The sequence below is a fragment of the Tachysurus vachellii genome, chromosome 5, assembly GCF_030014155.1.
Source record: "Tachysurus vachellii isolate PV-2020 chromosome 5, HZAU_Pvac_v1, whole genome shotgun sequence".
Taxonomy (NCBI): Eukaryota; Metazoa; Chordata; class Actinopteri; order Siluriformes; family Bagridae; genus Tachysurus; species Tachysurus vachellii.
This window is the reverse complement of record NC_083464.1, coordinates 21,484,947-21,509,824: the sequence shown is the minus strand read 5'-3', so window position 1 is coordinate 21,509,824 and position 24,878 is coordinate 21,484,947. Positions and strand designations below refer to the sequence as shown.

Below are 24,878 nucleotides of genomic sequence, written 5' to 3'. Positions count from 1 at the left end.
GTTTTGTACTAGCATTTTGCACTGTTGTTTTGAATATGGTACTTTTCAGTTACCAAACTCAATGCATGCAGTTTTTTTTTTTTTTTTTTACTTTTTGTTTAAAATTGATCTAAAAGGAATATTTGTACATATTTGTATTTTTATTTTGTAAGTGTCTGTCTTTTTGGTGAAAGTTTGAAGTTCATAACTACTGTAGTCTTGACAAATACAAATCTTATGCTTACACAAATCGTATTGTTGTAAAATTATTCCATTTTGATCTGCTAGGAAGAGTAATATGGATGAAATGTCAGTTTTAAGTCCATGATTGTATTGTGTCTGATTAAATTAAGAACAAGAGCATTATTCCAGATCAGGGAACCTTTTCACACTGAATCAGCTGTCTATCATGGTTATAACCTATGTATTGCTTGTGTGGTGTGTTTTTTTTTTTTTGGTATGGCTAATATGACTTTTCTAATGATGCTTATTTTCTTTTCTAAATGCTTTTAGGGGAAGAAAATCTAGGACGTTTTTCTGGTTAATACACTGTATGGCCAAACTTTTGTCGAAACCTGATCATCATATCCATACTGTATGTGTTTGTTCCTCAAGATGTTGTCACAATGTTTGAAATTCACAGTTTTCTACAATGTCTTATGGTTTAATATTAGTATTAAGATTTCTTTTCACTGGAACTAAGAGGCCCAAACTTGTTCCACAAAGAAAGCTGGAAGAAAAGTTGAATTCCGTTCCATTTTATTTTTATAGTCATGGTCAGAAAAGTCTGTTGAGGTCTAACTGGAGGGCACTCATGTTTAAAATGAATTCAAGAAAATATTCATGCAATTAGCTCCTCCGTGTTCTTGCCTTTGTGTGTCTCGAGGCTTAAAACAGCCCAGAAAGATAAACATCAAATTACATTAACATAAGTAACATAAAGTTAACAAATCAAAAATAAAAGTTTTTTTTTCGCTTGCACTTAAATGAGCACAAATTCTCACATCCACACTCCAAATTGAAGCCTTTCCAGAAGGGTGGATGTTATTATAACAGCATATTGTGACTAAATCTGGATTGAGATGTTCATCTGATGCACGTGAGTGTGATGGTCAGGTGTCTACAAACCTTTAGTCGAATACTGTACTGTATATATGGATAACTAACATTTTTAAATGCTTTTATTTACAGTCTGATGGATATATTTATTTTTATTTATGTTATTGTTTGGGTTTTATGAAGTTCTTATTATAGAAGTATTTTATGTATGAGTATTTTATAAGTGTGTGCATATATAAGTATTGGATGAGTGTGTGTGCATATATAAGTATTGTATGAGGGTGTGTGTGTGTCTGTGTGTGTGTGTGTGTGTGTGTGTGTGTATATATATATATAATATCTATACACACACACACACACACGTACACGTATGTGTATATATATGTATGTATGTATATATGTGTGTATGTGTATATATATATATATATATATATATATATATATATATATATATATATATATATATATATATATATATAAAGTATTGTATGAGGGTGTGTGCGTGTATATGAGTATTATATAAGCATGTTCATTTGTTCATGTGCGTATGTGTTGTATGTAGCTGTAATGTCACCAGTTAGCCGGTGTTTGTTCCAGTGGCGCAAAGCGCACAGCACTTCGTCACTGCCCCGATGTCACGTACTGCACTGCTAGAGCCGAATGTTCTAGAGATCAATTCTAATCTATTCTAATCGATTCTATACTAATCTCAATCTGTTCTCGATCCGAATCATGACCGTGTTCCATATACAACACGTCTGCGTAAAATATAAACCACTTGCTCTCTGCGTCTTATTGTACTACAATAACAGTGAGTGGGGAGTTGTTTAGAATCCAGTCACAATATATAGCTGCAATATCGGATAAAACCGAAAGAAAGCCCGTACTGTGTCCTTTATTTGACCTGTTTCGAAACAGGACATATATTACAGAGGAAAAGAGCATCATTTGGAGGAGAAATCACGTCCTGTCTGAGTCAAGGAATCCAGTCATCAGTTTCAGAAAAGGTAAAAAAAAGAAAGAAAAGTGCTTTAATTATGTGTGAGATGATATTTATTCCTCTATTCATTTGTGTTCAATACCATGTATTTCAGTAAAGACAAAGAAAAGGGAGAATATAGAGGGTGGGATATAAAGTTCAATGCTCAATGCTCGTGACCTCAGTGTTGATTGTGTTGAGATCTTGTGTTTCTGCTCCACATCTCTGTCTCCTGATGTTTTAGAGGAACGAGAAGAAAATGCTTTCAGGTTACAGCGAGGAGAGAAAAGGAGAGCAGTGTGAAAGGTAGGCAATGTCGTCAAGTATCTATCTGTTATTTAATGATTAAAAAAGATCCTTAAGTCAAAGTTACCATTTGGAAATGTAAAGCTGTTTAAGTTGGAATTCTTAATAAAGATTTTTATTAATAATAAAATAAAAATTTGATTAAAAAAACAAAACAAAAAAACAACAATGATGTAGTGAAATTAGAAAATTTTTAAATAATAATAATAAATAAATAAATAATTAAAAATTAGACAATCATGTATAATAATCATTTTTATTTATTAAAGATCATAGGAATGATTTAGTGAAATTCATATTCGTGTTCAGATGATTTCAGGAGATGATCACAAACTCACCCAAAAGGCTATAAATGCTATGATAGCTTTAGGGTTGCAATTTGACAAAACAAGTATTTAGAAAGAAATTATTTAGAATTACATTATCTGGTGTTACCCAGGAAAGGATGGATTTCCTTTTGAATCTGGTTCCTCTTCAGAGTTTTCCTCATTAATTGCTTCATTTTTACGTATTAAAGAGAGCAATGCAGAAGCTATCTAGTCCTTTAGTCTGTATGGCTCTCTCACCTCCTCATCTGCACACAGAACAGGTTCCATCTTTCACGCTAATACGGCTGTTAACACCGCTGCCCTCATCATCTACTAAATCGCTATCAAGCCCAATCTGTCTCTGCAATATCTGGAAGAATTAACTATGAGTGCATTTGCAGTCTCCACTAGTCTTATTCTCACTTATATGACATTGAACAGTACTGGAAAGTGGTGACTGAGTAATTAAGCCCTTGCAATGAATGAAACCTGATCATCACCATTTTTTCACATTAACAAGCCGGAAATTCATCGCAGAATCATGAAGGAAACAGATATTTCAATATAAACATATTTCTCGTGTTTCAGGATTGATTTTTCCTTTAAGGCATCGTTACATTTATGTATTCTTTAATAGGTCCATATGTGTGAACAATCCTTATTTGGATTCTATGAAAGAAGACATACTGTACCATCTCAACCTGGATACAGCCAATCATGACCTTCCAAAGCAGTTTGGGGATGTTAAAGTAAGTTAATAAATGATCATATTGTATTGCACTGTGCTATATTATTGCTTAATTGTCCAGGATGTGCTGTTTTTTTTTTTTTGTTTCCTGTAACTGAAATGACGGTGGATTCTTGCATCACAGACAAATTGCATTTTCTGTTCTTGTAGTTTGTATGTGTCGGGGGAAGTCCGTGTAGGATGAAGTCCTTCATCGAGTACGTTGCTAAAGAGCTGGGTCTAGAAGATCCAAAAGGAGAGTACCCAAACATCTGTGAGGGAACAGATCGCTATGCAATGTATAAAGTTGGACCAGTGCTGTCTGTTAGTGTAAGTCTTTAAATGTCAAAGAAGAAAGACCCAAGAGATCTGATTGCTACTCGCAGAGTTGTTTTAACACCATAGTGTGTTTTAATATCAACATAATCTGAATTGTTCTGCATTGTAAAGATAAATATCTCTGTGTTGTAGCATGGCATGGGCATTCCCTCGATGTCCATAATGTTACACGAGCTTATCAAACTCCTCTATCATGCCCACTGCACTGATGTCACTATCATACGCATCGGGACCTCGGGTGGAATAGGTACACTTTTATAACACACTATCTCTCTTAATAAACAGACAGCAGACTTTCTAACAACAGACTGATTATTACCAGCATCTGTTATACTGTGATGCTGTATGTTGCATTTAGAATTACATTACTATTAGATTTATGCATGAACATTAGTATCAGTAGAGCTGATGTACCGTATTTTATATAGTTAAAGGAAGAAGCAGAGCTTTACAACAAGGATGAGTGAAGGAATACATTTAGAATCTGTCCTTCTTGATTTATTTGTCTGCAGGTCTGCAGCCAGGCACAGTTGTGATCACCAAACAGGCAGTGGATGCCAGGTTCATGCCCCGCTTCGAGCAGGTGGTCCTGGGGAAGACAGTGGTGAGGAGCACGGAGCTGGACTTTGAGCTTGCAATGGAGCTGCTGGAGTGTGGGAAAGAGCTGGGAGAGTTTGAGACTGTCATTGGGGATACCATGTGCACTCTGGACTTCTATGAAGGTATTGTTGTGAGTCTTAAATAGGGTTGTGAGTGATTAAATAGGGCTTTTTGAACTGCACCCACCTGCAGTTATTGCTCTAAACCCTGCTCTCAATCAGGCACTTTTACAGTGTTAACTCACACTGTGGTGCAAAACAATGTGGTGTTTGAATGTTACGACTAGATACTTAGCAACTGACATCCAATCAGAAATTGAACAGCTTGTGCCTATCGCCTACTTTATACAGTCACAGAAACTCCCTGTTAAATAAATAATAGCTGCAGTGTGTGTGAGAGAAAAAGAAAAAAATCATTGTCAAATGGTGACAGAAGAAATGTCAGTTCGAACAAGTTTTATTTTTATAGTCATGGTCAGAAAAAGTCTGTTGAGGACTAACTTGAGTGCAAAATCAGTAATATGTGATTCTCTTCATGTTTAAACAGAATTCAAGAAAATATACATGTTTAGCTTCTCTGTTTTCTTGCTTTTGTGTGTCTCAGGAGGCTTAAAACAGCCCAGAAGGATTAACATCAAATTACATTAACATAAGTTACATAAAGTGAACAAAAATTTTAACAAATCAAAAATAAGAGTCAATCCAGTAAATGAGTTAACCCAGCGTTTATGAATGTACAGTGTGAAACGTCACATGAATATGAATATATGAATACTCAGGATTAATTGTTAACCCTGAGTGAAGTATTATCAGTTTTCCATTAACCTGGAGTTTATCAGAATCAGAATCAGAATGAGCTTTATTGCCAAGCATGCTTACGCATACAAGGAATTAGTTTTAGTGTCATAAGCTTCCAGTACACAGAGACGACGACAACACACAGACAATAAAAACAAGACGAGAATAAAAATAAATAAAAAAAATACACATATGTAAATACAAATAGACAAAAAAAAACATGAAATAAATAAATAAATTGTATGTACAGTTGTGCTATAGATGATAGAATGGAACAGAATAGAATGAGATACAGGGATGTACTAAGATGGAGGTGGTAACAAATAAATGTAAGATTATTGTACATTGTTATTACATAATGGGGGACATTTAACTGTTCACGAGGTAGAATACCTGGGGGAAGAATCTGTTCTTGTGAATGGTTGTGCTGGTATTTGGGGCTCTGTAGCAACAGCCAGATGGTAAACGTTCAAAAAGAGGATGATTTGTTTATGATCGACCCAGAGTGATTTTCTGAGCCATTTTCCTTATTCTGGATATGTGCAGTTCTTGAAGGGTGGGTAGGGGAACACCAATAATCCTTTCAGCGGTCTGAACCGTTCTCTGTAGTCTTCTGATGTCTGATTTTGTAGCTGAGCCAAACCAGACAGACAGACTGACCCAAGCTTGACTATTTAAAGTTTGAAAATCTCTGTTATGTTCATTTAAACAGTTGTGGTTTGTCTGTCTTTCTCACTGAATTGCTGGTGTTGATCCAGGTCAAGCTCGTTTGGACGGCGCTTTCTGTTCATACTCTGAAGAGGATAAACAGCACTACCTTTCCGAGGCGTACGCAGCAGGAGTCTGCAACATCGAGATGGAATCTTCTGTTTTTGCTGCCATGTGCAAACTCAGTGGTATACAAGGTAGAACAAATTTACTTTAAATCCCATCAAATGAAAACAGTCATATGTGGCATATTTTTGCAATTCAGTATGAAGGTACTGTAGAGGGAATCACTTAGATTTAGATAATAGAGATTTTAAATTTTGATTAAAAAAAGTGGGAAAAGAGAAATGAGAAAACATTGAAGTATAAAGAAATGAATGTAAAATCATTTCAATTCAGGGACAGTAAACATTTTCTGAGGTTCCAGATGCAGCTTTTTAAACAATAAAAAGCTTTTGCCTTCAACACGCTCACACGTTTTATCAGAGGTTTAAAATGTGGGTTACAGGACATTAGGAAAGTCTGTTTGACTGTTCATTTGAACTGAATGGGTTTAATTCAAAACCTAGAAATTATATTATGAGTTTGTCACTGGAAAGTCAGACCTGAATCTTAATATATAAGATTTCAACATTGCATATGTGTAAACATTTCTCTTTCTGACTCGTTTCCCAGCGGCTGTGGTGTGTGTGACCCTTTTGGACCGGCAGAAAGGAGACCAGCTGACCAGCTCTCATGACGTCCTGCTCGATTACCAACAAAGACCCCAGACCCTTGTTGTCCATCACATCAAAAAGAAGCTTAATATCCTCAATAGAAGTTAACTTTTCTCCCTCTCTCTTTTTTTAATATACATTCATATCATTAGAATGTAAAAAAAAAAAGACAAAGACAAAGTTTTTGGGGATATCTTACTCTGGCTATATCTATAGTATTTTATATACTTTATTATATACAGACTTGCTTTTGCTAGTAGTTATACCCGAACATTATATAAGAGAACACTTATATTTAAAGATTTTATGACACTTTCTATGTGCTTGATGTTGTTATTTGAAATAACTCATAGAATAAAACCCAAAGCTAATATATAAAGATTAAAGCAAATTGTTTGTGTCCCAGTTTGAAGATTCCACAGCACTTACATCACTCCACATACCGCGAACACATTCCGCATGCCTGGCCCCACACGTCCATACCAACCCTCTTTATTTCTTTTCAGTGTGCTGAATCCAGCTATTGTGATTGTAAAGTGCACATGGCTGCATATTTTCTCTCATGTATGATGCTTGGGTTTGTTGTAGGGCTGCAACAAATGATTATTTTGATAATTGATTAATCTAACGATTATTGGAACGATTAATCGACTAATCGTCGATTATTGTTAATGTCATTGACGACTAATCAGTAAGTTTTGAACGATTATTCAGCTTTTTCAATTAGTTAAAACATTGAGTTATACATATTCTAACTATAGTATAAAAAAAGAAAATCACTTCAGCTTTTGAAATGGTTGTTTTAATGAACTTTGATACTTCGGGTATCTTTTAATTAAAAGATTTTTTTTTTACACAAATGAATCAGCTGCATTACAGACAATATATATATATATATATGTCTGAATGTAAACATCTCTTGGCAGCAGTATTAAGAGCTTCATTTGTAAAACAAGTGTTCAGTTTAATGAAAAGCAGTATGTAACAGTGTCCTTTCTGTACTGGCCTTTTTTGGATTTTCAAATAAGTGAATTAAAATGATCTCTGGAAAAAAATTGTCCCTAGTGTGTGATTGCGTGAGTGAATGAGAGTGTGTGTGTGTGTGTGTGTGTGTGTGTGTGTGCCCTGCGATGGGTTGGCACTCCGTCCAGGGTGTATCCTGCCTTGATGCCCGATGACGCCTGAGATAGGCACAGGCTCCCCGTGACCCGAGGTAGTTCGGATAAGCTGTAGAAGATGAATGATGAGAGTGAATTAAAATGAAGAAAGCTCAGCGTATCAACATGTTCACGTGACAAGCTTGCTCTTTTTTGTGAGCAAATGTTTCCCGCAGCAGAGAAGATCCGTTCTGATGGAGTGGATGTGGCAGGAATGCAAAGAAAAGATCCCACACCTTGCTTTGTTCGCATTCACTTGCACTCCGTCATAATTTGCGCTTCTTTTAAAAGTTCTCTTCTACCGCATTTGTTAGGGCTGCATTGCACTCTAGCGCTACAGCGCCGTAGCGGTCAAATCGCGATATTGCAGGCCCTTACATTAGGAGAGAACAAACGTACACGTGAGAACAAACGACTACTCGACAACAAAGATATTTGTCGACAATTTTTTATTGTCGACGTTGTCGACAATGTCGACTAATCGTTTCAGCCCTAGTTTGTCTTGGTCACTACATTACGAGTGGCACATGCTGAGATTTTTACTAGGTCTACTGGCGGCCCCTGGTGGATCTGATTGAAAGCTAGAGAAGAAAACAACTCTGTGTCATACTGAAAACAGATCACACTCTGAGCTGCTCTGAAATTATTCTCGTCACTGATTCACAGCCTCAGGTGTCAATAGACGGAATCTTTCATGATCGTGATCAAGTTCTGTATTATTAGTTCAGATGAAGGGCATCTCTGGTTACTGTGTGTGTGTGTGTGTGTGTGATGCCAACACATCAATAGGTTTTTCAGTTTCATCCTACTGTCCTATTAAGTAGGAATGAGTGTGTGTGCACATGGTGTGCAGAAAAAGGACTGGCATCCCAACCTGAGGTGTGGTCTCTCGGCTTGTCCCCGGTGTTCCGAGGTTACATTTACTTACATTTACAGCATTTAGTCCCAACCTTTTGATCAGCAGTCCAACACCTTAAGCATGAAGATAGAGCCACTTTTACCCTAAGCAACATAAAGCCATAGCAGAAAATGAATGGAATATCTACACAGGTTCTCAATCTTGGTCCTGGAGCGCTCTTGTGTCTTCCCTGCTCCCAACACACCTGATTAAATTGATACAACTGATCATATAACAACTCCTTCCTGAAGTAGAGATGTTCGAGCTAGAAAAACACTAAAATGTCCAGAACAGTGGACAAACAGACAAAAAGGAAAACATCTTTTTTCTTTGTGATGAACACAAACTTTTAATAATACATCAAAACTTCATATGATACACAAAAAATCCTGCAGTCTTCAGGATCCTTGCCTTATTGAAGGACCTCGGTGCCTCAAACATTTCTTTATCTCTGTTATGAGAGTGTTTTTTTTTTTAACCTAAATCTGAAGACACATTCAAATACACTCCATATTTTAGAGAATCCCTGCTTGGACACACCCAGAGATGGTGTTAGCTTTGATAATTAACTGATTCTGTCAGTGGTGTGTTTGAGGAGAGGGAAAAATATGACCAAAAACTTCAAATTAAGTTCTGAATTGTGAAGACCGAAGTGCAGAATTTGCATTTAACAATTCTTTGTGTCTCTAGAATGTTTCACTCTTTTTTCTGTTATTCATATCCCCTTGAGCAGCTCCATTTGCTTCCTCTTGTCCTTTGCCCTGTTGATAGCCATCCTGAACAGACGGCAGTACAGCTCCACTGCAGCCGGAGTGTCATCGTTGCCTGGCACTGGATATGTGATAAGGCTTGGGTCACAGTCTGAGTCGATGATACCCACTGTAGGAATGTTGACCTTGGCGGCATCGCGTACACCAGTGTGTGTCTGAAAGACGCTGTTTTGTGTACAGAGGAATATGATAAGGTCGGGAAGACGCACTCCGGTGGCATTGGTAAGCACACCTCCCTGCCAGTAGCGTGCGTGAGCGTATTCGCCACATCGTTGCGCTGTAGATTCGGTCAGGTGTGTGAACTGGCGCCGGCGGCTTATGAAGAGCACAATGCCGCCACGGTAAGCCACGTGTGCCGTGAAGTTCAGAGCCTGCTGTAGGTGCGATGCCGTCTGCTCCAAGTCAATGATGTCCATGTCCAAGCGAGTACCAAACAGATAGGGCTCCATCAATCTTTAGACAGAGACAAAAGAGCAATTCAATTCAATACAGGACACAGAGAGATAGAAAGAGTATGGAAGGGGCTGTCTGAGTGTAAAGAACAAATATGTACAGAATCTTAATTGGACTGATAAATGACCACTAATAATAATCAAAATAATTTTGCTCTACCTGTGCCTGCAGCCTTTCTTGTGGCCAAGGTGGACTCGGGCCTCAAACAGGTCCTTTATAGTAAAAAGCTCAGACACGCTAAAGAAATCCGGCTGGGTCAGAGGAAAGTTCATGATCTTATCGTTCGCATCTGGGAGAAAAGACCATAAATAAGGGTAAGTATATAAATTAGTCCCTACAAGATTCCATGGATTTTTTTGTGACTTGAGACCAAATCTGCTTGATTTTACTGCCGCTGATTGTTTCAATATTTCCAAATGCAACTTGCACAAAGAGCTTTTGGTGCTTTTTTTTTTTTTTTGAAAAGTGCAAGTAAAGGTTTTACACAAATTTGAATTTTGTATACTATATTTATATCAGAGCTCTAAGTATCAGTTGATACTAAATATTTACTTGATAATAATAATATCTTCTCTGTGCCACTGTGCCACAAGCCAGTGTGATTTAAGACAGTGGGATTAAGTTTGTCCATGGCAACATTTGTGTCATGGCATTCAAAATTTCACACATTCACAGAATAGACAAGAACTGTTGATCACATCAGAATAAATTCAAAAACAGATTCTGATCCCATATCTCAGGTCGACACATGCTTCATACTGAATCGACTCAGGAGTGTTCAAAGTTTGCTCCCAAACCCAAAATGTGTCATTATGACCTTATTACAAATAATGACTTTCACAGAAATCATTGCATGAAATTTAATTAATAATGAAATGTAACTAATTTATTAATGAATTAACCAAGCATGCCTAATTAACCACAGAGACATTTCTGCCTTTTCTGATTAACTTGTTATAAAAGCAGCAGATTTTTAAATGCATTTATGCTACACAGGTTACTGACAAGGGCCTGTATGACTCTAAAAGGGTAATAAAGAAGATTTTAATAAGCGATGTTACTGAACACGGATGTATAATGCAGACCCATATTAATGTGTCCAACTCTAGGTGAAGCATATAACTGCAATAATGTAAATGACAGTAGAAAGTAACTTGTCTCGTAGCTAAACGGTTAAGAAGCACAGCCTGTTTATTTATTAATAAAGAAAACTGTTGCCAAATTTCTGTGGTACAATTGGGATAAAACACTTTAGGACATGCAGTTTGAGGTAATAATGTGTCACTCCACCACAATGCTGAATCACCACACACTGTATTCCTCACTGCTCACATTTCATAGTCACTGTATTGATCAGAAATGATGTAAATACACGTGCAAATGTTTTGGCTTGAGCTCCATACCAGTGTCCTCGTTGTGAGAAGCAGGTGTGGGTCTGGCAGCAGTGGTGAATGTGTGGCTGTTGGAGGAAAACAAGGCTCCCACCAGCCGAGCACTCCTTACACCATGGATTACTAATGACACAAAACCAACAAGGAAGCAAAAGAAGATAAGTAACAGTTACAGAAATAAATCAAACAAGCTAAAATACATTGTGAGCAACAGCAGAATCCGTCAATTAAAATACCGGAAGTTATTACTTATAATACCGGGAGTTATAATTAATGATAAATAATGTCAGTATTACAGACACATTATATGCAAATTATATACAAAAATGAAATAAAATAAAAATAAACAGTGCTTCTTATGAATAACATATTTAAAAATTTCCATATTTCCTTATTTATTCTTGTGTAGGTCTGCTGAGCCTTATTGATTATCTTTTTTCTTTTTTGCTCTTTGCACACACTGTCTAATCATTTCCGTCGTTTTGCACATACTATACAATATTTCAGTCGTTTTTCACATACTGTACAATATTTCCGTCGTTTTGCACATACTATACAATATTTCAGTCGTTTTTCACATACTGTACAATATTTCCGTCGTTTTGCACATACTATACAATATTTCAGTCGTTTTGCACATACTATACAATATTTCAGTCGTTTTGCACATACTATACAATATTTCAGTCGTTTTGCACATACTATACAATATTTCAGTCGTTTGCTGTTTTTGCACAAATCCTATACATTATCTCAGGGACCTGCTTCTAAGAAACTGTGTTCATTCTAGTATTACTGCACGCAATATTGTCTGAACATACAGTATTTACACTGGTCGGCGCTGTTTCTGTTTATTGTCTTTTTTGTATTGTCTTGTAACTTTTCGTCTGCACTGTCTTGTCCTGCACTGACTTGTCTGTCTTGTCCTGCACTGACTTGTCTGTCTTGTCCTGCACTGTCTTGTCCTGCACTGTTTGCACCAGGTTGCACAGATGCACTTTATGTATCTAGGACTAATTTACTAAGTCCTTAGCCTGGTCTTTATTCTATGTAGCATCATGATCCTGGAGAAACGTTGTCTCATATCACTGTGTACTGTAACAGCTATATATGGTTGAAATTGCCATAAAAGCTTCTTGACTTGACTTATAAGCACTTAGCACACCTTAGCATTTAGCACACTTTAGCATTTAGCACACTTTAGCATTTAGCACACTTTAGCCGCTAGCCGGTCATTAGCTAGGAGACTTTACTCTATATGAATAGAACAAAACAAAGTGTTTTTTACATTCTAAAACAAATATCCATACATGTACTTATAACACTCGATCACTGGCTCGTATTTCTTTTAAGAAACATATTTCATTTAACAGTTCACCTTTGGTTAGTATCCCAGCGGCCATGTTTACGAGTTCCTTCTGTAGCTCCTCCCACTGAAGGTCAGACGAAATGGTTTCTGGGTAATGAAGTCATAATTAAAAAAAGGACTACAACATACACTGTTATAGGCTAAATCTGATTGATGAGATTGCTTTCAACATGTTATACTAATTAAAAGTCTCCATAGAGAAATATTTACCCGAGTCAGAAAGGCTAAATGTACACTAATCATATATGCTATATTATTTTTGTCCTTTTAATCGTTTTATTATTAGGTTTAGTTTATGTGGAGTGACATCTATGCCATCCCATGTGAATGAGTTGTTACTGTAAAAACAGTAGTATAGGAAAGGAGTGTTTAAAACTCAACTGTTGTGAAGTATTATTTTATCCTGGTCTTTTTCCTGGCACAAGGTTGGACAAGTTCATCCTGGATGGGACGTCAGACCATCACTCAGGACCATGCATACAGACATGCACACACTCACACCTAGGCATAAATTAGCACAACCTGTTTACTGACTGTTATGTTATTGGACAGTGAAAACCCAGACAGACCCTTGAAAACACAGCATGATTTTCCCTGAACCCACCACACTGCCTTGGTACCTAAGGATTAATAATATTTGTACACATATTTAGAATGTAAACAGACAACTCTAATGCAAAATAAAAGATAGATAAAAAAAAAATACACATAGAACATATTAGAAATAATATAGAATAGAACAGATAGAAGATTAAGCTAAAACGGAATAAAATAACTCAAAATAGAACAGGATTAAATCTAAACAAAAGAGAATAGGACAACAAAAAATAGCAGAAAATAGAAATAGAGCAGAATAGAACTATTCAATATAATAGAGAAAAAATAAAGCAAAACCGTATAAAATAAACAGAAGAGAATAAAACAGAAAAACAACAGACTAGAACAGACCACAATTTGAATAGAACCTAATAGATTAGAATGAAGCAGAAAAGAATACAACATAAAACAGAAAAAGAGATGTGACTAGAATAAAATAGTAGAATTGATTAGAATAAAATAGAATACGGGGGTACGGTGGCTTAGTGGTTAGCACGTTCGCCTCACACCTCCAGGGTTGGGGGTTCGATTCCCGCCTCTGCCTTGTGTGTGTGGAGTTTGCATGTTCTCCCTGTGCCTCGGGGGTTTCCTCCGGGTACTCCGGTTTCCTCCCCCGGCCCAAAGACATGCATGGTAGGTTGATTGGCATCTCTGGAAAAATTGTCCCTAGTGTGTGATTGCGTGAGTTAATGAGTGCCCTGCGATGGGTTGGCACTCTGTCCAGAGTGTATCCTGCCTTTATGCCCAATGACGCCTGAGATAGGGACAGGCTCCCCGTGACCCGAGGTAGTTCGGATAAGCGGTAGAAGATGAATGAATGAATGAATGAATGAAAATAGAATACAGCGAAAAAGAATGGAACAGAACAGAATAGAATAAAACGATGGAGAGAGATTAGAATTGACCATTAGAATAATAAAAAAATAAGTCCAGAATTGAATGGAAATAGAATTAAAATAAATCGATTAAAATAGATTAAAATAAAACTGAATGGATCCGAGTAGAATAGAGCAGAATAAAAATCTAAATAAAACAGATAGAATCAAGTAGATCAGAAGATAGTGGAATAAAATAGAACATCATGGAACATCACATAACCTAACAGTACAAAATTTCTGTTATGCTATTTCTGCAGTATTTGGTGGAGTGTGTGAATTTCACAATTTGTCTGCAGTGCATTGTGCAGACTGTAGAAATAGTGTGAGAGAGCAGTGCATACAGGTTGTGCTGTTGAAGGCAGCTGTAGCTCTGATCATGCAATCCTTTACTGTTGCATGCTTCACAATATCCATGACACAGCAGTATAGAGCCTCTATTCCTGAAGTTATTATGATCATCTCTGCTATAATTCCAGTGGCACGTGGTTACTGGTTACTGGCAAACTGAAGATGCTGATCATGATATATGGATGACTCATACGGATGTGAGCAGCCACATTAAACATTTTGTAATTTCGTCCATCTAATGCAGGTGTTGCATTTAAGTCTTTAGTAAAAAAATAAAAAAGAAAAGGCCCAAATGTTTTGGTGCATGTCATGTATGAGATGTGTTTTTTTTTATGTCTGTGAAACTCTTTTTAGAAAATATGCATTGGAGTGTGTGTCAGGAATAATCTTCTATCTAATTCTGTTGTATTTTCAAGAATATAAAATACCTGATAGGTAGCACAGTGTAGGAATGGAATGACATCCAAATTTATGGTGTATTTCCACATCAATCCCAGAGTTTTTGGGATTGGCTCCAGATCCACCCCATCCCTAACCAGCATAAGCAGGTAGTGAAAGTGAGTTAGAGTAAATAAGGGTAGCTGTGGATGTAGATGCACAGTAAGTACACAACTCCAGTGGTCCCTGGCCAGGGTCCTGATTGACACTTTGTAGAGTTTCACCTATTCTGATAGCATTTCTGTGGGTTTACATTCTCTGGTTTCCTCTCACCGTATTAATAATAACAGCATGAATCTGTCAATCATATCTGAAAGGGCTGTCCGATTAAACCAGTAGAATAATTTATGAACTCCTGCTTGGTTGGAATGAAAACCCTTTAAGGCTGAACTAGATGAACCCCATGAACTAGACTATATAGTCCTGAGTGTGTGAATGTGTGTATGTGTAGTGGTTTGTTGATAGACTGGCGTCCTATTCAGGGCGTGACATCCCCCCCAAAACCCCCACCTTCCTACCCCAACACACACATATTGTGTCTTTTGGCTAGATTTTAGATCCACTGCGACCACAGACCAAGATAATACCGTTATACTAAAGATGTGAATGAATGAATAATTGAAAGAATTATTTAATGAATGACCGAAGAAGGTGTTTATCATTGTTAGAAGCAAACTGATCTAAAATCCCCTCTTATTCAATATTATTATAGCTTATAATAATATAGCTATAAATAATATAGCTATTATTAAAACAAAAACAAACGAGTGTTCCTAAAAGTTGTAATCCGTGCTGATTTACATTCATCGTTGGCAACAGCAGGAAAGAAACATCTGTAAGATCATTTCTGTGAGCTGTGTGCGCTATTCTCTTAAACGCCTGCCCTTTTTTACGTAAAGTGGCGATGGCCAATCTGCTCTCGTGTGGAGATGCTGATCACTGAACCGCTCCCAGTGCTTATTAGTGCTCCCTGTCTGCCGGATCGCATTGTGCTCTGCTGAATCAGTGCCTTAAGCATCGCTCCTTAACGCCACCGGCACAAACCGCAACCGCCTGAACACTTCACCCGACAATGGACAAACTCGCTGTCGGTAAGTCTTGCTTTTTCTACATGACATCTTCATTATACTTCTGTTTTTATGCTGATTGATAGTAGGGATGTCTGATCCCAGCAGACGGACTGGCTATTCACAGAAACCCTGAAAAATTAATACCAAACTAGCCTAAAATATATACAACAACATGGATTTAGATTTAGAACATATTTAATACAGCCTTGTTCATTCTGTTGTCTAAGCCAGGGTACCTTGATTTAAGAGCCTAGCTGTTTTCTATTCGCAAACAACGCTAAGCTAGAAAAATGAATTGGAAATAGGATTATATATAAGCTTAAATAAACGTATTAAGTGTAAAACGAACAGATATTAGTATATACGTTTATATATATATACATGCATTTTATGCGTTTCTTTGGGTAGAATGGCGCACCTGCTTCAGCTCAGTCTCCTCTCCAGCATAATGCAGAAAGACCCCACCCAAGGCACCAGGCATCATCTCCTATATAACTGCTCCTACAAAATCCTGCACAAAATACAGCTTTACATCAAACATCCACACACGATTTGGAAATCATTTTTCACACTCTAACAGCTGGTCCTGCATTTTATATTCCAAATGCGTTCTGACAGATTGAGTGCGTCTGTGGTATCCGCCTGGTATTGTGTGCGCTCCATGGCCTTAGATAGCTTTACGTGTTAAACATTTGGCAAAGGATCTTAATCAGTGTATACGCTCTGTTAATATATTAGGTGCAGAGAATTATATAGAGGAATTCTTGATTTTATAAGAAAACAGATGTCAAACATTTATTGAAATGCAGTAGTCGGCAATGAGCTTTATGTTTTTGTGGTGCCATTTGTTATAGTATCATTTAAAGGCTGTTTGTGATTAACAACACAATCAACATCTATAATTCTTTAAATCGACAACAGATTATGAAGCCGGGGGTTAATAGATGGAAATGTCATTCTTTTTTAGAAGGAAGCTCAGCCATCAATTGGGCGAGCATCAGGTTTTACTGAAAGCTTGGAAGCTAAATGGGTGTGACTGTTTTACGACCCACAGAGGAGGAGCTCAGGCCCAAACATCAAGATGTGCTGTCTTATCATTATATTTAATATAAACACAGGTCCGATTCATTACACACACACACACACACTATATATATATGTGTGTGTGTATATGTATATATATACATATACACACATATATATATATATATATATATGTACATGTATATATATATATATACGTATATATATATATATATATATATATATATATATATATATATATATATATATATATATATATATATACGTATATATATATACGTATATATATATATATATATATACGTATATATATATATGTATATATATATATATATATATATATATATATATATATATATATATATATATATATATATATATACGTATATATATATATATATATAGACAAAAATAACTGAGGAATAGCAGCAGGCCAAGTGGACCACAGATTGGGAGGCTGGCCAGCCCTGCAGCAATGGAACACTGCACATGGTGGTCTTTGCTGCTCCATGCCCATGCAAATCATTATCTATCTCTGTGGACACTAGTGGACATCCGTGCACAGGGGACCATGTGACTGCTCCTTTGTCTTGTTGAAAAAGACAAAGACAGAAACCACAGACCATCTCCACCTATCTTTAGTGTCTCACTTCTGTGTATAGTGTTTTAGCTTTGTTCTGTGCCCCTAGATAATGGAGTTTAAAGGATGTGCCTGCAATCTGTAAAACTCTACAGATGACAGGAAATGACCAGCATCATTAGTCTCTCGTGCATATTTCATGAGTGCGCTACAGCCTCAAAATGTTCATAATCCGTTTTTAGCTGAGGCACCTGTGCCTTAAGCCTGGAAAAGACTTATATATGCACTTGGTAAAGGAATATGCACTTTGCACTTGGTAAAAGCTTCATATTTCATTTTGAATTAAACTGAATTAACTGGACTATCTGGAATGTATCAGGTGGTATATGGGAACATTGCTGAAATACTGCAGTACTGTACTTATACTATACTGTAATCAAGCTTACACATACAAAAACACACACACATACACACATCAGTGAAACATTAGTCTGATTCAGTATTTTGTGTCACATTGCACTCACTGATGCTTATTTAATTGCTTTTTTCTTACAGCATACAAAGAAAAGATGAAGGAGATGTCTATGTTTTCACTCATATGCTCCTGTTTTAACCCAAGGCTACAAAAAAACCTGGACACCAAGACAGAAAGTAAGATATAATTTAGTTATATATTGGTCCACATGCTTAGATTTAAATTAATTTAATATTATATATTTACACATTACAGCACTTCAATTTAATGACATAATTCATATTTAATTACACTTAATTGGACCTTAATTGGATACCTTAGTAAGAGGAAATCAGTTTAGCTTTTATTATTATTATTATTATTATTATTATTATTATTATTATTATTATTATTATTATTATTATTAAAACTTTAAACCCCAGATAGATATTTTCAGTCATTTCGCATATGATTTTCATGCAGTTATGGAGGTGAAGCCCATAAACAAACGGGCCTCGGGTCAGGCCTTCGAGGTGATCCTTAAGCCACCCTCTCCTTTGTCAGATGTGGCACACAGTATCGCATCCCCTCCCAAGAAGAGGGACATCTCATTGGAAGACATTCAGAAGAAACTGGAGGCTGCTGAAAATCGCAGGAGAGTGAGTGTTTGCAATTCGGGATTAATACTGACATGTTAGCATTTGTTGACATGAATATTGATAGAGAGATTAAGATATGCTGTGCGGTCTGGTGCGGAATCAGAACCCAAATTGCTTTGTCACTGTGTGCAAATACATAAAGTGTATGCTGTGATTAAAATGGTTAAACCTTATGTTAGTTATTAATTTAATGTACTCACTAGCTTATCATTTGTTTGCATTGCTTATGGCATGTTTGCTTATAGTTGGCTTCTCTCCCCAGTCTCAAGAGGCCCAGGTGCTGAAATCTCTGGCTGAGAAACGGGAGCATGAGCGAGACGTGCTGTTCAAAGCCATGGAGGAGAACAACAACTTCAGCAGGATGGCTGAGGAAAAGCTCATTTTGAAAATGGAGCAAAACTCAGAGAACCGCAAGGCTCACCTGGCGGCCATGATGGAGCGTCTGCATGAGAAGGTAGAACATCACACTGATACCATGTGACCTGTTAGCCAGGTTTTTCTTATATATATAATTCTTAGAGTTCCAAATAGTTAAACAAGTTGGCTCAATGCTGCAGTATTTCTTAGAATGTACACAGTTCTATTTTTATGTCTCTGATTGACATGCGTCTCTAAATTGCTCTAAGGTGAAAGAGAGTGTGAAGGTAAAAAGCTATTAGTTGTCTGTGGGACTCATCTTTGGGAATGTCAGTGAGATAAAAAAAAAGTTTGTAGTCTTGTGATCATATGCATACCGATACATTATTTGGAATGACCAGATAATGAACAGACATAAATTATAGGTAGGTACACATAGAAAGTAATAATCAAACAAGCAGTCCTGTGATTTTTTTTGCTGTCATTACGTGACTGTTGTTCTTGTGTTTCTGTCAGGAGCAACATGCTGCTGTGGTCCGCAGAAACAAGGAGCTGAGAGAAGAGCTCACAGCGTGAAGACATCTTTTCCTGACTTCTCCTCACTCTGCTCATCAGCTCACTTATCCTCCTCACACACACACACACACACACACACACACACACACACACACACACACACACACACACACAGAGTCAGTACTATCTAGCAAGTAACATTCTCCTACACCGTTTAAATGGTCTTGCTTGATTTCATAGATTATGACGCAGATTATTTTGTAAATATATCATAGGAATTTTAGACTAAACAAGAACACACATCAAAATGTATCAAACTTATCAAAGACACGGTGTCAGCGTTTATTTATCAACTTATTTTGGATTAGAGATCATTTAGTTATTTAGTTGTTTGGAATATTCTGGAATTCTGGAATAAATGATGGTTAGTCTCATTGTGACGAATGCAAACAGAGACATACTGGGACACTTCCGGCATCCACACACACCCACACACCCACACACTCGCACACACGCACGCGCACACTCAAACACACACACACACACACACACACACACACACACACACACACACACACACACACACACACACACACACACACAGACAAATATATGACAAACCATACGGTGTATTTATGCTTATATACAATATAATCATAACATTGCACTTACTTCATCTACTGAATGAAACAACCTTGTTCAAGCTTAACACATTCTTCATCTGCAGCAGCACATTGACACTCTCTTACTCCTGAGCCAACACCTGGACTTAAAATTAAATGCAAAATGTTTAGTATCTTTACATGCTCTATTCCTTACAAGAGCATGTTTTTCTCAGCTTGACTTCTCCAGCTACCTAGCACTGGCTATCATTTTCTGAACATAAACACACTCGAATAAGCTTTTTTTTTCCATCAGGACCAAATCATCTCAAATGCTGTCATTATTCCACCACATATTCTTCTATTAACTAATATAAAAACCTTTCATGGTCAAATTTCATCCTCTGAACCTTCAGCCATTGAAGAGGGGTGACGAATTGTTTGATTTTTTTGTGTGAATTTGAATGAGTGTTTGTGTGTGTGTGTAGAGTGTGTGTGTGTGTGTGTCCATGTTACGGTGGCTAAGCTTCAGTGACCGTTCTCTTTGGAAGCAACATGTGAGATGGAAACAGAATATGCATTGAATGTTTTTAAAAAAAAGAAATTATTTGTTTTTTTTCCATGGTTTCCTCCCAAAATATGCTTGCCTGCATCTTCAGCTGCGTAAACTGTGTTTCCCCTCATTTCTCTGTGTGCAAAATTTGATGAATAAAGATTTGGGGTTCTGTGAACAGGCTGTGGTGTGGCATTTCTGTGGGGAGGATTTTGGCAGGCAGTAAACACAATCTAGTTGAAAAATACACAGCAATTTTCTGGATTTCAATATACTGGAGTTAGACATACACTTGGTTAAGAGTTAGCGTTTGTGAGTTTATTCTAATAATTAATTATTAATAAGTTAATTTTATTTTATTTTATTCTTGGGAGTATTTTCTAACTTAGACTGCAGACTTGGGTACTCAAAGGGGGTGTTATATTTTGGTGCTCATGCACTGAGTGTTAAGGAGCCTGATTCAGCTCCTCCTTGAGTTTGGTCTACATCGTTCCTGCACCCAGCTGCATTATCTTGGACTTCATTGAGAGAACAGTAAAACTCAGTAGTAGTAGCTCAATAGTTAAGGTACTGGAATTCTAATCAGAAAGCTGTGAGTTTGAATCCCAGTTCTACCAAGTCGTCATTTTCTGGGCCCCTGAACAAGACCCTTAACCCTGTATTAGGCAGTTGTGTAAATGTAAGTGACTCCGGATGAGGGTGTCTGTCGAATTCTCTAAATGTATTTGTGTGTTGTTTTTTTTTTCACCTGAAACCATTTGAGTGTTTTAGATTTTTTAAAACTGTGAAAGGATAATTATTTAAATAAACTCTAGTTATGAGTTAAATTTAACTCTATATGTTAGTAGAATTTTTAAAAGCAAAAAAAAATAAAAAATCAAACTCCTGAAGAGAGCTGAAAGGTCAAATCCCAGAAAAGAATTAATTTAACTTTGTACTAGAATAAATTTGATGGTCATGCATGTACACTCAAATGTAATTGGAATAAAATTACAGAAATTTATTCTAAAGGCCAGAATTTGCCAGAATATTTTATTCATTTCGAGACTGGACTACTATAACTGGTAGGTCTACCTATGAACGTTATTGGTCCTCTGCAAATGATCCAAAATACAGCTGCACAACTTGTTTTCAACCTGCCTGAGTTCTCCCACACCACGCCACCTCTGCACTCTGTCTAATGGCTTCTGGTAGCTGCACACATCAGATTCACAACTCTGATACTTGCTTACAAATGTAAAAACTGACCAGCTCCCTCAAAGCTCTTGTCACTCCTCGCACTGCACCTCGCTCCCTCAGATCTACCGTCACTGCTCGACTGTCCTGTTCTCTTCTGTCCCCGAGGTGGTGGAATGAACTTCCCCTAGAGGTCTAAACAGCTGAGTCACTGACTGTCTTCAAGCAATGGGTGAAGACCTACATCTTCCTAAAACACTTAAACTAGCGCTTATATTCCCTGTTTGTTTGGTCTTGGAACATGTTCTAAAAATATTCAACCCCTTAAATTTCCAGAGCCTTTTGGAAATTCCAGGCTTACAATCTTCACTCTCATAACCACTTCACTATTAGCATCAGTCTAAGTACTGAAGAATTCATTAAAGTAAGAGAAATTCATTCATTCATTCATTCATTCATTCATTTTCTACAGCTTATCCTAACTATTCTCGGGTCACGGGGAGCCTGTGCTCAGGCGTCATTGGGCATCAAGGCAGGATACACCCTGGATGGAGTAGTAAGAGAAAATAATAAGCTTTAATGATTTAAAGTTAAGATGTACTTCCGTTATCGAACAACAGATTACAACAAGAACTGTAAGCTGCTAAAACCACTTACACCAACCATTGTTCAGCACTCATTCAGTTCAGTTCTGGATTCTGATTGGCCAGAAGGTGTTGATTAATTTGCTAGAATAGCACAATTCTGACAATAGTGGAGACCCAGAGGTTTATATGCTCTTCATCTAATATGTTCCAGAAATTGTACCAGCTCCGATTGTCTTCCGTACCATGAAGACTTTGGACCTTCACTGAGACGAGGCAGACTCAGACTTGTTCACTGGGGATAAATACTAACACATTTAAATATATCTAATATTAATCTTGAATTTTTATATTATATTAATCTTTATATGAATCTTTTGTTTTATGTTTATGTTCTGTGAAGCTGCTTTGAGACCATGTGAGTTGTTTATTTGCTATACAAATAAAATTTAAACACAGAAAAAATTTGTTAAATTGTTAATAATTTACATTTACAGCATTTAACAGACACTCTCATCCAGAGCAACTTACATTATCTTAATTTTATACAACTGAGGGTTAAGGGCCTTGGGTTAGGGTTAGGGTCCCAACAGTGGCAGTTTAGTGGACCTGGGATCAAACTCACAACCTTCCGATAGGTAGCTCAACACCACTAAACCACTATACTACCACATGCATAATACCACATGTTTTACGAGTCCCCACTGTCAGTGCATTGTAACGATCTGTTAGTTATATAAGTTATAGTCTTTTTTATGTAAAAATTTGAACTTCATGATAAGCCTTATATTTTTTTATCATGAGAGAGAGAAGTTTACAGCTGCTATGATATAAGTGATGTCAGGTCCACCAAGCTGCCACTGCTGGGCCCCTGAGCAAGGCCCTTAACCCTTAGTTGCTCAGTTGTAAGTCACTCTGGATAAGGGTGTCTGCTAAATGCCGTTAATGTAAATGACAGAAACTAATTTTTTATTTTCATGGATGTTCCACAATATTGTATTATTTTATAATCATAAATCAAATAATATGGAAAGATGCTCTTTAATTAATGATTTAATCAATTAATAATTAATTAACAATTTCATAATTATTGGCAAATATGTTGGTATGACATGATTGTATCAGAGTGTAAAAACATTTTGGGACAACATTAACTGCTGATATAAAAACCCCACCAAGGTGCATAAATACTAGTGGCAGCATTCCTTAATGAAATAATTCATTCATTCATTCATTCATCTTCTACCGCTTATCCGAGCTACCTCGGGTCACGGGGAGCCTGTGCCTATCTCAGGCGTCATCGGGCATCAAGGCAGGATACACCCTGGACAGAGTGCCAACCCATCACAGGGCACACACACACTCTCATTCACTCACGCAATCACACACTAGGGACAATTTTCCAGAGATGCCAATCAACCTACCATGCATGTCTTTGGACCGGGGGAGGAAACCGGAGTACCCGGAGGAAACCCCCGAGGCACGGGGAGAACATGCAAACTCCACACACACAAGGTGGAGGCGGGAATCGAACCCCGACCCTGGAGGTGTGAGGCGAACGTGCTAACCACTAAGCCACCGTGCCCCCCTAATGAAATAATAAAGTTAATTATTTTGGATTGTTTTTAAAATTTGCAGTATTCATTGAGAAAAAATGAACCCTAACTTATTCTTGATGAACACAGTTAGAGAAAAAGTTCAATTTTCTTTACACGAAGAATCAAAATGCTGCTTATTTCACCTGTAATCATATGTAACAGATATAATAATATGCTTGTGTATTATTCAAATACTATATTTTATATTCAATTATCTGTATTTAAGCATTAAACATTCTATTCATGAAAATCACTGTTTCTTATGTTTATATTTTACCCTTAGCTTACAAAATGTACATATTTATACGTAATGTATATGTAATTTCAGGTCAACATGCTAGCTAGGTAGCTAATCTTTAATATCTTGAGTTTTCTAATATTATTGCTGACATTAATGTTAACTGAACTGTCTGTATAGAAGAACATTTTCTGAATAATATGCTGTTTAACAGCTTACTGGAGACTTTAAATATATAATCACAGAAGCACAAACAGTTTTTGAAATATAATGTAATGAAATCTTTCATTAGATGGAAACTCATTTCTTAGGCAGCCTTTTTGACTTCATGCAAAAATATATCTAAGCTAGTGGGGTAGATATTTTTCATGTGATGCTACGTTCACACATACACTGATTTTATCTCTGCAAGTCACTAGTGGGTGTTCCTGCTACTGGTTGCCATAGTAACATAGTAACATCTAGTAGAGACATATGAGAAATTTTAAACCGGCCTTAAACATAATTTAAAGCACAATGAGCACATTTGGTGTGACCTGAATGAAGAAAAACACTTAACACATTTAAACAAAAGCATCTCATTATAAAGCATTATAGAGCATTGCTATGTCATGGTACTATTTACATTCA

At 36.8% G+C, this 24,878-nt stretch overlaps 3 protein-coding genes across 3 annotated transcripts; 2 read left to right on the top strand and 1 right to left on the bottom strand.

Annotated features, from left to right (window-relative positions):
* Window positions 1-1,702: 1,702 nt before the first annotated feature.
* On the top strand, window positions 1,703-7,573 carry upp1 (uridine phosphorylase 1). Its single transcript, XM_060869279.1, has 8 exons — window positions 1,703-2,045; window positions 2,262-2,323; window positions 3,269-3,380; window positions 3,530-3,688; window positions 3,830-3,944; window positions 4,210-4,419; window positions 5,853-5,999; window positions 6,478-7,573. The coding sequence occupies exons 2-8, from the start codon at window positions 2,277-2,279 to the stop codon at window positions 6,624-6,626; spliced, it is 939 nt and encodes a 312-aa protein (XP_060725262.1). The 5' UTR covers window positions 1,703-2,045; window positions 2,262-2,276; the 3' UTR covers window positions 6,627-7,573.
* Window positions 7,574-8,893: 1,320 nt separating this feature from the next.
* On the bottom strand, window positions 8,894-12,641 carry mrps2 (mitochondrial ribosomal protein S2). The gene is made up of 4 exons (XM_060870428.1): window positions 12,566-12,641; window positions 11,200-11,310; window positions 9,956-10,085; window positions 8,894-9,796 (listed from the first exon to the last, which is right to left on the bottom strand). The coding sequence occupies exons 1-4, from the start codon at window positions 12,588-12,590 to the stop codon at window positions 9,289-9,291; spliced, it is 774 nt and encodes a 257-aa protein (XP_060726411.1). The 5' UTR covers window positions 12,591-12,641; the 3' UTR covers window positions 8,894-9,288.
* A 3,130-nt stretch (window positions 12,642-15,771) lies between these two features.
* Window positions 15,772-20,830, top strand: stmn2a (stathmin 2a). The gene is made up of 5 exons (XM_060870429.1): window positions 15,772-15,908; window positions 18,067-18,162; window positions 18,449-18,624; window positions 18,887-19,078; window positions 19,498-20,830. Exons 1-5 carry the CDS (start codon window positions 15,890-15,892, stop codon window positions 19,555-19,557), a joined length of 543 nt encoding a protein of 180 aa, XP_060726412.1. The 5' UTR covers window positions 15,772-15,889; the 3' UTR covers window positions 19,558-20,830.
* Window positions 20,831-24,878: the final 4,048 nt, after the last annotated feature.

Coding starts and splice junctions, on each gene's coding strand:
- upp1 (XM_060869279.1), top strand. CDS start 2,277: ATGCTTTCAGGTTACAGCGAGGAGAGAAAAGGAGAGCAGTGTGAAAG. Junction 3,381..3,529: donor AGCAGTTTGGGGATGTTAAA/GTAAGTTAATAA, acceptor CTGTTCTTGTAG/TTTGTATGTGTCGGGGGAAG. Junction 4,420..5,852: donor CACTCTGGACTTCTATGAAG/GTATTGTTGTGA, acceptor GTGTTGATCCAG/GTCAAGCTCGTTTGGACGGC.
- mrps2 (XM_060870428.1), bottom strand. CDS start 12,590: ATGGCCGCTGGGATACTAACCAAAG. Junction 10,086..11,199: donor TTCTCACAACGAGGACACTG/GTATGGAGCTCA, acceptor CTTTTCTCCCAG/ATGCGAACGATAAGATCATG. Junction 9,797..9,955: donor AAGAAAGGCTGCAGGCACAG/GTAGAGCAAAAT, acceptor CTCTGTCTAAAG/ATTGATGGAGCCCTATCTGT.
- stmn2a (XM_060870429.1), top strand. Junction 18,625..18,886: donor CTGCTGAAAATCGCAGGAGA/GTGAGTGTTTGC, acceptor TTCTCTCCCCAG/TCTCAAGAGGCCCAGGTGCT. Junction 19,079..19,497: donor TGGAGCGTCTGCATGAGAAG/GTAGAACATCAC, acceptor TGTTTCTGTCAG/GAGCAACATGCTGCTGTGGT.